This window comes from Hemitrygon akajei, chromosome 9 (assembly GCF_048418815.1).
Source record: "Hemitrygon akajei chromosome 9, sHemAka1.3, whole genome shotgun sequence".
Lineage (NCBI taxonomy): Eukaryota > Metazoa > Chordata > Chondrichthyes > Myliobatiformes > Dasyatidae > Hemitrygon > Hemitrygon akajei.
Genome location: NC_133132.1, coordinates 120,951,110 through 120,969,132, shown reverse-complemented (window position 1 = coordinate 120,969,132; position 18,023 = coordinate 120,951,110). Strand labels below are relative to the sequence as shown.

General features: G+C 40.7%; 1 protein-coding gene across 5 annotated transcripts in view; it reads right to left on the bottom strand.

Annotated features, from left to right (window-relative positions):
* Positions 1 to 11,198: 11,198 nt before the first annotated feature.
* Positions 11,199 to 18,023, bottom strand: part of LOC140733497 (hippocalcin-like protein 1) — a 58,513-nt gene continuing 51,688 nt past the window's right edge. For all 5 annotated transcript variants that reach the window (XM_073056909.1, XM_073056907.1, XM_073056908.1 and 2 more), the window contains exons 3-4: positions 16,829 to 16,934; positions 11,199 to 12,253 (exon numbers count right to left, since the gene is read on the bottom strand). In XM_073056909.1, the coding sequence (XP_072913010.1) occupies positions 12,156 to 12,253; positions 16,829 to 16,934 (204 nt within the window). In that variant the 3' untranslated portion in view covers positions 11,199 to 12,155. The remainder of the gene's footprint in view (positions 12,254 to 16,828; positions 16,935 to 18,023) is intronic.

Genomic DNA, 18,023 nt, shown 5'->3' with positions numbered 1-18,023 from the left:
TGACCTAAAATGTGATCAGATCTTCATGCAAGTCCTAAAACTAGATAAAGAGAACCCAATTAATTAAATACCACACAAATAACATATTGCTTGTTCATTTTTTAATTGAGAAAAAGGATCCAAAATTACATGTATTTGTTGGATAAATATGTGAACCTTTGCTTTCAGAAACTGCACATCAGCTTGGAGGAATTTTAGGCCATTTCTCCTTACAAAACTGCTTCTTCTTTGGGATGTTGGTGGGCTTCCTTCACAAACTACTTGCTTCAGTTCCTCCTACAACATTTCTATAGGATTAAAGTCAGGACTTTGACTCGGCCATTCCAAAACACAAATTTTCTTCTTAGTAAACTGTTCTGTTCTTGATTTACACTTGTCTTTTGGATCATTGTCTTTTTGCATTATCCAGCTTCTGTTAAGTTTCAGTTGATGGACTGCTACCTTGATATTCTCCTGTGAAATGTTTTGCTACAATTTTAGATTAATTGTTCCCTCAACGATTGCAAGTTGTCCAGGCCCTCAGGTAGCAAAACAGTCCCAAACCATGATGCCCCTTCCACCATGTTTCACAGTTGGGATGACTCTAATGTCTTCTTGACCACTGAGGTCAAGCCAACTGTTCTATAATTTCCTTTCTGCTGCCTTCCTCCTTTCTTAACAGTGGAGTGACATTAGCAATTTTCCAGTCCTCTAGCACCATGCCAGAGTCCAATAATTTTTGAAAGATCATTTCTAATGCCACCACAATCTCTAATGCTACCTCTTTCAGAATCCTAGGGTGCAGTTCGTCTAGTCCGGGTAACTTGCATACCTTTAGGTCTTTTAGCTTTTTGAGCACCTTCTCTTTTGTAATAGTAACTACGCCCACTTTTCCTACACTACGACATCAGGCGACCTGCTGGTGTCTTCCACAGTGAAGACTAATGCAAAATACCCATTTAGTTCATCAGCCACCTCCTTGTCCTCCATTATTATTATTTCTCTTGCCTCATTTTCTAGCAGTCTCTTATTTCTTTTCCTTTCTAATGATTCTTTCTAATGTTGCTCTCTGTATGTTTTAAAAACTTCCCAATCATCTATCTTCCTACTAATTTTTGCATTGTTGTAAGCCCTTTTGCTTTTACAATAGCTTTGACTTCCCTTGTCAGCCATGGTTGTACTATTTTACCATTTGAATATTTCTTCATTTTTGGAATACACATATCCTGCACCTTCCTCAGTTCCTTCCAATTTACTTTGGCCAACTCCTCTCTACATCAGACTTGTAAAAATCATCTTGTAAGCATTCAACAAACTCAATTTCTTGACCTCCATTACCAACCTGATTTTCTCAATCTACCTCCATGTTGAAATCTCCCATGACTATCATAACATTGCCCTTTTTGACAAGACTTTTCTATTTCCTATTGTAATCTGTGGTCCAAATCCCAGCTACTGTTGGGAGGCCTGTATATAACTGCCTTCAGTGTCCTTTTACCCTTACAGTTTCTTAACTCAACCCATAAGGATTCAACATCTTTTGATCCTATGTCACATCTTTCTACTGATTTGATGCCATTCTTTATCAGTAGAGCCACACCACCCCCTCTGCCTACCTTCCTATTCCTCCGATATAACATGTAACCTTGGACATTCAGCTCCCAACTACAACCATCCTTCAGCCACTATTCAGTGATGGACACATCATACCTGGCATTTTTCTCAATAAATAAGTATAATTCTTGTGTTGTTCATTTAATTGGGTTCTCTTTATCTAGCTTTAGATGTGAAGATCTGATCACATTTTAGGTCATATTTATGCAGAAATAGAGAAAATACTGCATGGTTCACAAACTTTCTAGCACCACTGTTTCTCCTTTCCTGCCCATCATCTCCCTCTGGTGCTCCTCCCCCTTTTTGCTTCTTCCATGGCCTTATCTCCTCTGCTCTCAAATTTCCCCTTCTCCAGCCTGGATCTTTCACAAATCAACTTGCTAGCTCTTTACTTCACCCTACCCACCTCCTGGTTTCACCTATCACCTTGTGTTTCTTCATCCCTCCCCTACTTTCTAACTCTGAGTCCTCCAACCTTGATGAAGGGTCTCGGCCAGAAATGTCAACTGTACTCTTTGCCATAGATGCTGCCTGGCCTGCTGAGTTCCTCTAGCTTTTTGTGTGTGTTGCTTGGATTTCCAGTACAGTATCTGCAGATTTTCTCTTGTTTTAAATATTCCTGCCAGAGCACCTGCAATTTCTACACTAGTCTCCCACAAAGTGCAAGGGAACATCATGTCAGGCCCTGGGGATTTATCCACCTTCATTTGCCTCAAGACAGTAAGACTCCACTTCTGTAATCCATTACCTCACTACTTTTTTTGTTTCAGTTCCCTTAATCCTATGTCTATCTCCGGAGTAAATGCAGATGTAAAAATTTCATTGAAGACCTCCCATTTCAACTCCATGCCTAGACCATGCTGATGTGTAAGGGGATCAACTTTGTCCCTTGCTCCTCTTTTGATCTTAATATTCTGCATCTATTGAAGCCCTTAAGATTCTCTTATGCCTTGTCTGCCAGAGCAAACTCATGTCCTGTTTTAGTCCTGATTTCTCTCTTAAGTGTTCTTACATTTCTTATACTCTTCAAGGCCTCATTTAATCCTAATTACCTATACTTGATATACACCTCCTTCTTCTTAATCAGGGCTTCAATATCCCTCAAAAACCAAGGTTTCTAAGCCTGTTATTCTCCGTTTATTCCAATAAAACATATTCTGTTTGAGAGAACATATTAATTCTGTAATCTCAGTATTTCACTTTTGAAAGGCTCCTGTGTACTAAGCTTCCCTTTGCTGGCAAACAACCTATCCCAATCTACACCTGCCTGATCTGTCAGATACCTACTAATGCCTAATAGAGCAGATGCTGTAGCACGTGGATCATGGTAGGGTTTGCAAGTGGACAGAATGATGTGGATGGAGTCTGTGATTAAGCTCAGCATGATGATGCACTCAATTTTTGCAATGTAAAGAATGGATATATTCTCAGATTGTGTGTGTCACTGGCAAGTTGAATAAATAGTTGATCTTTTGGGCTGATACACTTTGATCCGAATCTCTTGTGTCTATGAACTATTGTCTCAGTGTTTGTGGTCAGTTACTTTTTGAACATATGTAGTTCTAGTGAAGAAACTCCATGTTAGTTAATTAGTAGTTCCAGCATTTAGACCGATTCATGCTGAAAGGACAGTGAATAAATTAAACTTGAATATGTCAATAGGATGGTGCCTTGCTTCCCTTGAATTTCTAGGCAGCAGAAGCCATGAGTCTGGAAGGAGCTGCTAAAGTAGTTTTGAATAACTGCAGTTAAAAAAAATATTGATGCAACCATCTCAAATCAGAATTAGATAGTCACTTTCTCAGTTGATGTTGGACTACTACAATTTTGTCAGAACTGAACTCATTCTTGTTAGCAGAGAGAATTCCATCACAATCCTAACTTTTGCCATAAATACTGAGTTATTCATTGCAGGACACCCAAAACAGCCATAGTATACATGTACAATATACTGAGGCTTTATAAAGCACTAGTCAGACCACACTTGGAGTATTGTGAACAGTTTTGGGCCCCTTATCCAAGAAAGGATGTGCTGACATTGGAGAAGGTCCAGAGGAGGTTCATGAGAATGATCCCAGAAATGAAAGGGTTAATGCAAGAGGAACATTTGATGACACTGGATCTGCACTAGCTGGAGTTTAGAAAAACACAAGGAACTTCCAACATACTGTGTCTTCCACAGTGAAGACTGAATAAGTATTTTGAATCAGTTTATCTGCCATTTCCTAGTCCCCCATTACTACCTCTTCAGCATCATTTTCCAGTGGTCCAATATCTGCTCTCTTCTCTGTTTTTACTCTAATATTATTGGCTAGCTTTAGTTCATATTTCATCTTTATCTTTTACTGACTTGTTTAGTTGCCTTCTGACTCTCTCTTCAGCTTTCACCCCCCCCCACCCCCACCCCCGTTAGCCACAGTTGTGGCATCTTACCTTTAGAATACTTCTTCCCCTTTGGGTCTCCTGAATGGCTTCTAGAAATTCCAGCCACTGCTGCTCTGCCGTCATCCCTGCCAGTGTTCCTTTCCAAATAATTTTGTTTATCTCCTCTTTCAAGCTTTGGCAATTCCCTTCACTCCAGTGTATACCGATACGTCTAACTTTAGCTTCTCAGATTTCAGTGAATTTGATCATGTTATGATCATTTGTCCCTAAGGGTTCTTTTACCTTAAGCTCGCAAATCAATTGCACAACACCCATTCCATATAGTTGACCTCATCATGGGCTCATCCATGAGCTGCTCTAAAAAGCTTTATCATAAGCATTATAGAAATTCCCCCTCTTGGAATCCAGCACCAACCTGATTTTCCCAATCTATCTGCATATTGAAATTCCCCATGACTATAATAACATATTGCCCATTTGGCATGCACTTTCGATCTCCTATTGTAATTTGAGAGCCACAACCTTACTGTATGGGGATCTGTATACAATTCCCACCAAGGTCTTTTTACCCTTGCAGTTCCTTCTGAGGGATGTCACCTCTTTCTAATGATTTGATTTTGTTGTTTTACCTACAGAGCAACGCCACCCCCTCTGTCTTCTTGCCTGTCCTTTCGATACAATCAGTTTCCTTGGACATTAAACTCCCAGCTATAATTTTCTTTCAGTCATGATTCAATGATGCCTACATAATACATGCCAATCTCTAACTTGCTGCAAGTTCATTGACCTTATTCCGTATACTGCATGCATTCAAATATTTTAGTCCTTTAGTCCTGTATTCACCCTTCTCGATTTTGTCTACCTTTTACATTACAACTCATTCTGTTGACATCCCCTGCCAAATTAGTTTAAGCCCACCTGAACAACTCTAGCCAATCTACCTGCAAGGATATTGGACCCACCCGTTCCTTTTGTACAGGTCGTACTTTCCCCAAGGTATCCCAACGATCCATAAATCCGAAACCCTGCCCCCTGCACCAGCCAGGCATTCAGCTGCCAAATCATCCTATTCTTTCCTCACTGGCATATGACACAGGCAGCAATCCAGAGATTACAACCCTGGAAGTCCTGTTTCTCAACCTAGCTCCCTAAGCTCTTTCTTCCGGACCTCCTCGCCTATGTTATTCATGCCAATATGTACCAAGACTTCTGGCTGCTCACCCTTGCCCTTGAGAATGGCATAGACCTGATCCTGACACCAGGGAAGCAACAATCCGATGTAAATTGGGAGACCACACTGCTGAGCACCTACAGACTATCTGACAGAAGAAGCAGGATCTCCCATTGGCCACTCATTTTAATTCCACTTCCCATTGTGATGTGTGAGTCCATGGCCTCCTCTACTGCCCAATTAGGCCACTCAGGTTGGAGGAACACCTTATATTCCATCTGGGTAGCCTCCAACCTGTTGACAGGCTCATGATTTCTCCAACTTCCAGTAATGGCCCTACCCCCTCTCTTTCACCATTCCCCATCCCCTTTTACCTGCCCATCGCCTCCCTCTGTTGTCCCCACCCTTTCTTTCTTCCATAGCCTTCTGTCCTCTCCTATTAAATTCCCCCTTCTCTTGCCCTGGATCTCTTTTACCAATCTAATTCCCAGCTCTTTACTTCACACCTCCCCCGCCCGCTTTCATCTATCACCGTGTGATTCTCCTCCTCCCACCTTTTCAATATAGTCTTTTTTTTCTCTCTATTCCTGCTTGAAGGGTCTCGGCCCAAAACATCGATTGTGTTCTTTTCCACAAATGCTGAATTCCTCCAGCATTTCCTGTGTTGGAAACTCGTATGCACGAGTTGTTTTTACTCGGCTTTTCCAATGAATCCCTCTTGCTCCTCAGCTTACAGAAACTCGCCAAGCTCTGCTTTTAAAATCTCCATAGCGGACCTGGCTGAAAAGTAGCTCTTTTAACTCAAGAGAAAACTGCCCCGAAGCTCTGCCTCTTAAATCTCGATCGCACTCCTGTTTGGAAGGTAGCTCTTTTACTCCGGAGAAAACGGCCCCGAAGCTCTGCTTCTTAAATCTCGATCGCTCTCCCGTCTGGAAGGTAGCTGTGTTTTGACAGCTCTGATGAGGACGTCGATTGTCCACTGTGAGAAAAAGGCCGCCAATCTTTGCTTTTTAAATCTTGAACGCGGACCTGATTGAAAGCTGGATCTTTTGACGCATTGATAAATCGCTTCTCAACTCGGTGTAACTGCCACAAAAGTCTACCTTTAAAATTTCGATCGTCCTCCTGTTTAAAAGGTATCTTTTTTTTACGCGGTCTTGAAATAGCCCAACTCAGAGAAACTGCCAAGTAAAATCCAAACATTATCGCCTGACTGTCCTTTGTCTATTATCTGTTACTTCCTCAAATAATTCCAACAGATTTTCCAAGCATGATTTCCCCTTCAGCAAACCATGTTGACTTGGGCCTATTTTATCAGCCCAAGATCTTAAGGCACAAACTAACAGAGATGGGAGTAGACTCTCACATAGTGGATTGGATAGTGGACTACTTGACAGATAGACCTCAGTATGTGCGGTTGGGAGACTGTAGGTCTGACACGGTGGTCAGCAGCACAGGGGCGCCGCAGGGAACCGTACTCTCTCCGGTCCTGTTCACCCTGTACACATCAGACTTCCAATATAACTCGGAGTCCTGCCATGTGCAGAAGTTCGCTGACGACACGGCCATAGTGGGGTGTGTCAGGAATGGACAGGAGGAGGAGTATAGGAAACTGATACAGGACTTTGTGATATGGTGCAACTCAAACTACCTGCGTCTCAATATCACCAAGACCAAGGAGATGGTGGTGGACTTTAGGAGATCTAGGCCTCATATGGAGCCAGTAATCATTAATGGAGAATGTGTGGAGCAGGTTAAGACCTACAAGTATCTGGGAGTACAGTTAGACAAGAAGCTAGACTGGACTGCCAACACAGATGCCTTGTGCAGGAAGGCACAGAGTCGACTGTACTTCCTTAGAAGGTTGGCGTCATTCAATGTCTGTAGTGAGATGCTGAAGATGTTCTATAGGTCAGTTGTGGAGAGCGCCCTCTTCTTTGTGGTGGCGTGTTGGGGAGGCAGCATTAAGAAGAGGGACGCCTCACGTCTTAATAAGCTGGTAAGGAAGGCGGGCTCTGTCGTGGGCAAAGTACTGGAGAGTATAACGTTGGTAGCTGAGCGAAGGGCGCTGAGTAGGCTACGGTCAATTATGGAAAACCCTGAACATCCTCTACATAGCACCATCCAGAGACAGAGAAGCAGTTTCAGCGACAGGTTGCTATCGATGCAATGCTCCTCAGACAGGATGAATAGCTCAATACTCCCCAATGCCATTAGGCTTTACAATTCAACCGCCAGGAGTAAGATATGTTAGAGTGCCGGGGTTGATTGTATTTTATGTATTTAAGTAAACTACTTAAGAACTTTTTAAAAGCTATTATTAATGCTTTTTGAGAGAGTGATTTAGATGCATATCATATTTTTACTGAGTTAAGTATTGTATGTAATTAGTTTTGCTACAACAAGTGTATGGGACATTGGAAAAAAAATGTTGAATTTCCCCATGGGGATGAATAAAGTATCTATCTATCTATCTATCAGATGGCTCCAAGTACCCCAAAACCTCATCCTTAATAATAGTCAAATATCTTGCCAACCACAGAAGTCTGGCTAACTGGCCTATAATTTCCTGTCATTTGCCTCCCTCCCTTTAAGAGTGGAATGATATTTGCAATTTTCCCAGTCCCTAGGACCATTACAGAATCTAGCGATTCTTAAAAAAAAAATCATTACTAATGCTCCACAACCTCTTCAGCTACCCCTTTCAGAACCCTGGGGTGTAGTCCATCTGGTTCAGGTCATTTGTCTACCTTCAGACCTTTCAGCTTCCCAAGTATGTTCTCTTCAGTAATAACAACTGCACCCACTTCTGCCCCATGACACTCTTAAATTTCTGACATACGGCTAGTGATGGCAAAACTTCCTGGTATCCTGACATGTGTACGTTGCAAATTACTTGGGGCATTAAGCTGATGAATAAATAAATAATATACAACTCTAATGGAATGTACTTTTGAAAGACTATGAATGAAATTGAACGAATTGTTCAATTAACTAAATTTCCTTCTGCCCTACACTTCCTGAGCTAGAAGGTGGTCACTGATGAAGCAGTGTGTTGGTTTTAGGTAAGTAACTGCTCTGAGGCCTCCCATCAGTTGAGCTGGTTGGCTTAGAAGTATCATTGATTTAAGGTTTAACCAGGGTTCCTTCTGATTATGCTTTACAAATTAACAGGTTATTTTTGACTGATGCTTGCTTATAATCTCTTAAATGATGGATGCAGCGGTTTTCATAGTAAATAGGGTAGGTAATCAGCTGGATTTCTCTTTTTTTGTGAAGGGTAAGTATTTCTACATTATCAGCAGAGGGCAGTATTGTCACGCTAGTGGAATTGCTTGGCTGGAGCCATACGCAAAAAGCTGGAGGAACTCAATCGGTCAAGTTAAAAGATAGAAGTGTGTAGTCCTGATGACGGGTCTCGACCCCAAAAATCACCAATCCATTTTCCTCTGTAGGTGCTGCCTGACCTGCTGAATTCCTCCGTCTTAACATGAGTTACTCCAGTCTCTCATGTCTCCATTTGATTAGAATTTGTTCTGTTTGTAAGCACCCTTTGCAGTATCCAGTTTTTTTATTTGTTTTCCCCTCTTCCTTTCTGTGGAGTAAATCCAAGTGGATGACGGAAGGTTTTGTGAAGGCAGGCAGAGATCTTGAGAGAAAGCAGAGACTGATCATCTGCTTACGTGATATGGTATGGTACTCCTGCCCTCATTGAGGATGGTGCTGGTGTTTGGCCTGTATGCCACTAACTGATTATTACTATTGAAGATGGGAAGAGGTGACATCTGATTGGTTGAGGGATTGTGTGACTCCAGCCATAAATGCCCTTTTGCCTATTTAACAAAATGCAAGAATCTTTGTATTGCAACTTTCTCGGGTTAGCTCTTCATTTGCCTGCCTTTGACTGCCCTTCTGCATTCACTGAGCCAGCACTGACATTCTGGTACATCAGTAAAGATGGAATGAGGGCCAAGAGAACAGCTGAAAGAGAAAGAAAGTATTGGAACTGTGGGATACATACCACTGGAATGCTGAAATTAAAAATAGCACGTTGGAAATATTTAAGAGATCTGTGGACAGAGAAAGAGGTTAATGTTGCCATTTGATGAACAGACTGGACTTGATGGAGGCAGGAAAGGCTGGTGATCTGAAATTGTTCTTTCCAACACAAAGCCTGTGGTGAGACTAATTGATAAAGGAGTTGTGGCTTTCTGCTTATTTTGTGCCTCATTAGAATAGTGTAAGAGTCCGAAGACAGAGGTCTGACAGGAAATGGTAAAATTAAAATGTCAGGCAGTTAGGGCTCTGTAATTATTATGGTGTGGGTCTGTTGTTCCTCAAAAGCTGATTGTTAGCTCTGTCACCCCATACCTTTTCCTGGGAGATCATAGAAAGGACATCTGGGTTAGTAGTTTAATTGGTCATGGGTGTAATTGGGTGGCACAGTCTTGTTGGGCTGGAAGGGCTTGTTACCATACTGTATCTCTAAAATAAAAACATTAGTCCATTGTCTCTCAGTCACTGGCATCTTCCTTCGTACCCTCCAGCCTCCATCCTACAGCCATGCAATTGCTGCCTTCTACCATCTCCTCAAAATCCACAAGCAGGATTGGTCTGGTAAATCCAGTGTTCCTGCCAATAACATATTGCTTTTCACTCTGACTCTCCTAGCCCAGATCATCACATTTACTGTTAACAACAGATCTCAGTTCCAATCTGCTCACTATCACCATATGCTCAGTCTGACTACACCTCCATATGGCATCAGACTGAGACTCTTTGGAACAGTACAGCACAAGACCAGGCCTTTTAACCCACAATGTTGTGCCAAACCAAATAGCCAATGAATCTAATCCCTCTGTCTGATGTTCAGATCCCCTCACCTTCACGTGCCTATCTAAACATCTCTTAAAAATATCTTCTCTATTATCACCCAGGTACCCACCACTTTGTGTAAAAAAAAACTGTCTCTTCACACCTCCTTTGAACTTACACCCTCTTACCCTAAATGCATTCCCTCTGGTATTAGACACTTTAACCCTGCGGAAAAAAAGATACTGTCTACTTTATCTATGCCTCTCGTAGTCTTATAAACCTCTACCTCTGCCACTCCTGAGAAAACAACCCAGGTTTATCAATCTCACTATAGCACTTGCTCTCTAATCCAGGCAGCTTCCTGGTAAATCTCATCTGTACCCGCTCCAACATCCTTTCTATAATGGGACGACCAGAACTAAATGCAGCCTAACTAGTGTTTTATAAATCTGCAACATAGCTTACTGAATTTTGAATTCAATACCTCGACTGATAAAGGCAAGCGTGTCATATGCCTTCTTAACCACCCTATCAAACTGTGTAGCCACTTTTAGGGAGCTATGAACTTTGACCCCAAAATCCCTCTGCACATCAATACTGTTAAGATCCTTGCCACTAACACTGTATTGTCTCTATCGTTGACATACCAAGGTGCAACGCTTCACATTTGGCTGTGTCAAACTCCATCTTTGCCTTTTTCCTTGAACAGAAGTCCAGCTCCTTCAGTCTCCCATCTTTCCACTCCTCTCACCCCACCTTGCTTGTTTAGACCTCTCCTCAGCCTACCATTTGCCTCAGAATCCTTTCTGTCACACCTTTTCTTTATACAGGCTCTGTGGCCACTCCACTCTCATTCCTGATGCACCACTAGTCATCCCTCAACCATCAGGCTCTTGAACAAAAAGGGGTGGCTTCACACCTTCACTTGCACCATTGAAATGTTCCCACAACCTGTAAACTCACCTCAGGGACTCTTCATTTCATGTTCTCAATATTTATTGCTTATTTTTATTATTAAATCTTTCTTTTTGTATTTGCACAGTTGTTGCGTTTTGCACACAGTTGAACACCTAAGTTGGTGCAGTCTTTGATTGATTCTGTTATGGATTAATTGAGTATGCCTGTAAGAAAATTAATCTCAGGGTTACACTTTGAACATGGAAAAATGAAGATCATTCTCCTCCCCCCACACTATTATAATCAAAACCTATAAATATTACAAAGATCAACCACAGAGAAGAAAATGTAGGCTTTATTTTGGTACACTTCTCAGCAGTGGGCAAATGTCAAGTAACACCAGAATATGCAAGATTTGAACAAATGATAGCTGAAGATAGAGACATTGCAAGAGGATGTTACAACATATCAGTAACAGATAACAACCTTCATTTCCCTACTGTTCAAGTCCCTACTGCTGTACATTTAGCAATTTATTCTGCCAACATAAATTGGAAGAGTCACCTTCCTTATACAACCCTAAAAACAGATTTGCATCTATTCATAATAAAAAATTAACTTAAATTTCTGATCAACATATTTTACATAGGCAAATATTAAATGTCCATGACAGTCACTGGTAATTGCAATGTGTTCAATCACTAGTCAACAGGATAAAAATATCAATATATATGCATGAAACCAGCTTGGAAATGAAATACAAGGCTAAATAGCATTACATTAAATATATTCTTGCTTTCAACATTGAATTTTACTCTAAGAAAAATTTTTGAAATGCCCAACATTTTAAGTGCAAGCAATTTTCTTATAGAAGCATAGAAGCCACAGGTGGGATCACAATAAGCTTTTTAGCTCTCGGCTACATTCATTGTTATTTCAACACCTGGCTATGACCTAGTCTCAAATATTTCCATTGTTATTCGTTGAATATTTACAAACCACCTTAACCAATAAGTGATTGAAGCTACACATCAGACGCATTAACTGTTTTCAAAAAAACCTCAAGACAACTGCATGTAAACATAAGTTTAAACTCCAAAAATTTGTGGAAAGGTTCCACTGCATGGGAATGCTGCTCTTGTGTTACTGCAGAAAGCCAGCCACTGTAATGCATGGTACAGCAAAATCTGGCCACCGAACCACAAGGAATGAGTGACAGGCATCTGCTGCAAGCTAAGCTTGAATGACAAGCCAGTGGTCTTCCACTACTGTCCAGACATTTTGTTTCCTTAAATCAGAACTGGCTTGCACTGCTGGGATCACACTGCAATAGCCGAACAATGGAAGGATCACTCTTGGCACCTTTGATAAATTCTTCAAGGGACAGTTTGCCTGGAAATAAATGTATAAAAACATTATAGGCTTTTTCAGCTTTCCAACATGGATATTCTATCAATTAATCGTTACATTTTAGCTAATGAACACAAGTTTTTTTTCAACACTATTGTATTGCAGGAGATTATGAGGTGCAACATTCTAAAGCAGCAATGGGTTCTTCAGTTCTTTCAGTGAATTTTACCGATTCAAGTATTTTCTAATTGGAGTACAATTCCTCACAGGGTTGTTGAACAAAGCCCAGTACACTGAACTGCACAGGGAAATTTTACCTCTAAAAGTTTAAATTAGAAGTGTAGAATTAATGCAAAAATAAATAAACAAAACCTTAAACCAAAACTCATTTTGTTATTATGTTTTGAACAACATTAATAAGTGGACAAAGTTAAAGTTGCAGATAAATAACAACTGGATTGAGCACGAGAGGAGAGCCCTCACCAATGAAATTGGATAATGTTAAGAATATTCAACCCCAAATGGTCAACTCAGTCACTGATACTGCTACTCAGGTTGACTGAAGTCAAATCTATATGCTATCAAGTCAACTGTATGTTATTACATTAATGGAAAAACACTGGCCAATGTTCCTATAAGTGAGTCCCATAATGCACGGGATACAACCTTTCAACATTAAGTTGAAGCCCTGGGTGTCTTCAGATAGACACTGGACTATAAAATGATCCAATTAAAGGAGGTTTATAGTCTAATTATCAACCACACACCCCTCCCTACCCAAATTATCCAAGGCGCATGTTAGTCTTGAGTGGCTCATTCTGTGGAACAGGGAACAAATCTTAAAAACCTTGTATCTGTTAACACTTTCTGGCAACATCTTCCTGCATTAATACAAGTACAGAAATTTATAAATAACATTGCAGTGTCATTGCTAGATAATGTTGATGACTTCTACACATGTCAATCTTTACAGCATAAGAAAACAATGTGGCTTTATAAGCACAGAATTAAGTGTCTAGGTTTGAACAAACTTAATCCTTTGCTAAACTTCATAGGCACAACAAAAGGAAATAAACCATTACCTCAAAATATACATCTTCCTTTATTCCTTCTCCTATTATGTGCATGTTCCAACTATAGGTTTTTATAACATACAATAAAATTGACCTTTGGAGCTAGTTTGTAATCAATCCAGAGGAATTTGGACCCAATTCAATTTCATCTTGAAGGTCAACAATGAAGCACTAACATGGCTGTTAGCTAGTATAAAATGCATGGGTATACATTCCAAAATTGGGACAAGTTAATAACATATCACAATGAGGAATGTAATGGATCATTTGGTGTAGTGGTGACACAGTGTTTAAGTATAGTAACAAAGGCCTCAACCAATAAATTGGAGACAAAAAAAGACAGGAGTTTTAGTTTACAAGCCAAATCTCTTCAAAGTCTGAATGAAATATAGCTGCTGTCTTGCTAGGTTTCTCCATCATTTTGTGTGTGCTGCTCAGAGATGTGCATCTCGGGATCAAACATGACATTGGGACTGCTAGCACTATTGTAATCAATGCATGTTTTACCAGGATAGTCTATGAGAGGGAGAAAAGGAGAAGGAAACAATACCATGAAGGCAAATTTTGTCTCTGTTTTCAAAATTTGCACTACAGGATGGATAAGTCCATAAGACACAGGAACAGAATTAGGCCATTCAGCCCATCAAGTCTGCTTTGTCATTCCATCATGGCTGATCCCGGACTCAACCCCATACACCTGCCTTCTCGCCATATCCTTTGATGCCCTGACTGATCAGGAAACTAACAACTTCCACCTTAAATATACCCACGGACTCGGCCTTCACCGCAGTCTGTGGCAGAGCATTTCACAGATGTACTTCTCTCTGGCTAAAATAAAATTCCTCCTTACCTCTGTTCTAAAGGGTGACCCCTCAATTTTGAGTCTGTGCCCTCTAGTTCTGGATACCCCCACAATAGTAAACACTCTCCACATCTTTTCAACATTTGTAGATTTCAATGAGATTCCCCGCCCCCCCCCCCACTCCAATTCTTCTAAATTACAGTGAGTACAGGCCCAAATCTGCCAAACTCTCCTCATATGTTAACTCCTTCATTCCCTGAATCATCCTCGTGAACCACCACTGGACTCTCTCCAATGACAACACATCCTTTCTAAGATATGGGGCCCAAAACTGTTGATAATACTATAAGAGCAGCCTGACTAGTGTCTTATAAAGGCTCAGCATTATCTCCTTGCTTTTATATTTTATTCCCCCTTGAAATAAATGCCAATGTTGTATTTGCCTTCTTTATCACAGACTCAACCTGTAAATTAACCTTCTGGGAGTCTTGGACAAGGACTCCAAAGTCCCTCTGCACCCCTGATGTTTGAACCTTCTCCCAATTTACATAGTAGTCCACACTATTGTTCCTTTTACCAAAATGCATTATCATACATTTTCCAACACTGTATTCCACCTGCCATTTTTTAGATGATAGATAGATACTTTATTCATCCCCATGGGGAAATTCAACATTTTTTCCAATGTCCCAAAACACTTATTGTAGCAAAACTAATTACATACAATACTTAACTCAGTATAAATATGATATGCATCTAAAATCACCCTCTCAAAAAGCATTAATAAATAGCTTTTAAAAAGTTCTTAAATAGTTTACTAAAATACATTGAATGGTAACTTAAGCTCAGTCCAACCCCGGCACTTTAACATATCTTACCCCTGGCGGTTGAATTGTAAAGCCGAATGGCATTGGGGAGTAATGATCTCTTCATCCTGTCTGAAGAGCATTGCATCGATAGCAACCTGCCGCTGAAGCTGCTTCTCTGTCTCTGGATGTTGCTATGCAGAGGATGTTCAGGGTTTTCCATGATTGACCGTAGCCTACTCAGCGCCCTTCGCTCTGCTACCGATGTCATACTCTCCAGTTCTGTGCCCACGACAGAGCCCGCCTTCCTTACCAGCTTATTAAGACGTGAGGCGTCCCTCTTCTTAATGCTGCCTCCCCAACACGCCACCACAAAGAAGAGGGCGCTCTCCACAACTGACCTATAGAACATCTTCAGCATCTCACTACAAACATTGAATGATGCCAACCTTCTAAGGAAGTACAGTCGACTCTGTGCCTTCCTGCACAAGGCATCTGTGTTGGCAGTCCAGTCTAGCTTCTCGTCTAACTGCACTCCCAGATACTTGTAGGTCTTAACCTGCTCCACACATTCTCCATTAATGATCACTGGCTCCATATGAGGCCTAGATCTCCTAAAGTCCACCACCATCTCCTTGGTCTTGGTGATATTGAGACGCAGGTAATTTGAGTTGCACCATATCACAAAGTCCTGTATCAGTTTCCTATACTCCTCCTCCTGTCCATTCCTGACACACCCCACTATGGCCATTTTTTTGCCCATTCTCCCAATCTAAGTGCTTCTGCAATTACACTGCCTCCTCAGCACTACTACCCCTCTACTGATCTTCGTATCATCTGCAAACTTTGCCACAAAGCCATCAATTCCATTAACTAAATCATTGACAAACAATGTGAAAAGCAGTGGTCCCAATACTAACAACTGAGGACCTACTAGTCACTGGCAGCCAACCAGAAAAAGCCTCTTTTATTCCCACTCACTGCTTCCTGCCTGTTAGCCATTCTGCTATCCATGCTAGTATCTTTCCTGCAACACCACAGGATTTTATCTTGTTAAGCAGCCTCGTGTGTGGCATCTTATCAAATGACTTCTGAAAATCCAAGTAAATGACATCCACTGCCTCTCCTTTGTCCACCCTGCTTGTTACTTCCTCAAAGAACTCTTAACAGATTTATCAGGCAAGATTTCCCTTGGCTGAAACCATGCAAGATCTCAGCCAAGATGATAAAATAGTCAAACTTGTGTATAGGAATGATGGATAACTAGAAATTCTAACCCTCCCTACCCCCAAAGTATTGGGGAAATCAATCATAGGCCATGACTGAATTGACAAAAAGGAAACCAAATGGGGGCTGTCCCACTCTGAACCTCCTCTGTTCCATGGCATTCAAGATTGACAATGTTAATTGCTGCAAGAAAGTTATGACAGTCCAACAGAACATATTTTCTTTTAGTGATTACAAACTTTCACAATTCGCTTGTTTACAGCAGATAGCTTAAAGGTATGTGGTCCAGACAAATCAAGAAATCACCAGAACTCAGGATACAGGGAATTGACTAATGAAGCAAATTTAACAACACTGGACCTGGACCTTGCTTAAACATTTCTAGCTTCTGAGTTCCATAATCCTTTGCTGAAAATGATAACTAACTCATGACAATAGACACTGCAGATGCTGGGATTGATCTCGAGCCAATGAGTGAGGTAATGGGTCAGGCAGTACCCTTGAAGGATAAGGTCGAGACTCCATCTCTACAAGCTAACTGGTATTCTGGTAGTTCAGAGTCTCACTCACCTATCAAAGGCAGTAAAACGGTGAATAGTTTGCTTCATCTCCTCTCTCACCAACAGCACAAGCATTCAGTCCTCTACTAGGATTATTCCATTAGCAATCTGCTGTTTGTAAATTGTGCTACATTTCATTTCTTACATACCATCGTTGTTTGTGTCCATCTGTCTGAAGATCTTGTCTGTTCGTTTTTCTGGCGTTGATTCATCTTCAGGCATCTTCATCACAGAAGATACCATTTTATAAATTGCCTGAGAGCATGGAAATTGGATTGGTTAACATTATTTATTGTATCAATATATTAATATTAAATGTGCTTAAGATGAAGACTATTCACATTCAATTTTGAATGTGTGTATAATGTAAATCAAAAAGTTATTAGTTTTTAGTTTTTCCTAAATGTCAGAAACAATTGTTAAAAGGCTTTAAAGTTCATTCATAGTATATCACAAGACCATAAGATAAAGGAGCAGAATTAGGCTATATGGCCCATTGAGTCGAGTCTGCCATTTCATCATGGCTGATCCATTACCCTCTCAGCCCCAATCTCCTGCCTTTTCCCCATATTCCTTCATGCCCTGACTAATCAAGAATCTGTCAACCTCTGCCGTAAGCATACCCAAATGACTCGGCCTCCACAGATTCACCACTTTTTAGCTATAAAACTTCCTCATCTCTGTTCTAAATGGATGACCCTCAATTCTGAGGCTGTTTTCTCTGGTCTTAGACACCCCCACCATAGGAAAGGTCCTCTGCACATGTACTCTATTGAGGCCTTTCAACATTCAATAGGTTTCAACAAGATACCCCACCTCATTCTTCTGAATTCCAGTGGGTACGTGCCCAGAATCAAACACTCCTCATATGACAAACCTTTCAATCTCAATCACTTTCGTGAACCCTCTCCAATGTTACCACATCCTTTCTTAGGCAAGGGGCCCAAAACTGCCCATAATACCCCAAGCAAGGCCTCACCAGCGCCTTATAAAGCCTCAGCATTACATCCTTGATTTTGTATTCTAATCCTTTCTTTTATATCAAGTACGTACCAACAATTACTGTTTAGGAATGACCACAAAATACACAAAACTCTTTTGACAGTGCTACAGATATGCATACAAATATGAAGTTGGGAGTGGAGAAGTATGCTGCAGGCTCTGTTTTCTAGTTTTCTAAATCAAAATTTCTGAAAACTTGATAGTAATGTTGATCAAAATATTTCAATTTAAAAAATTGCATTGGATAAATTGAAACATTAAACAATAAAACATTAACGTTCAATTGTTCTTCCAGTATGTTACGGTTATGATGGCATTTCTGAATACACCAAGAAAGCTGAA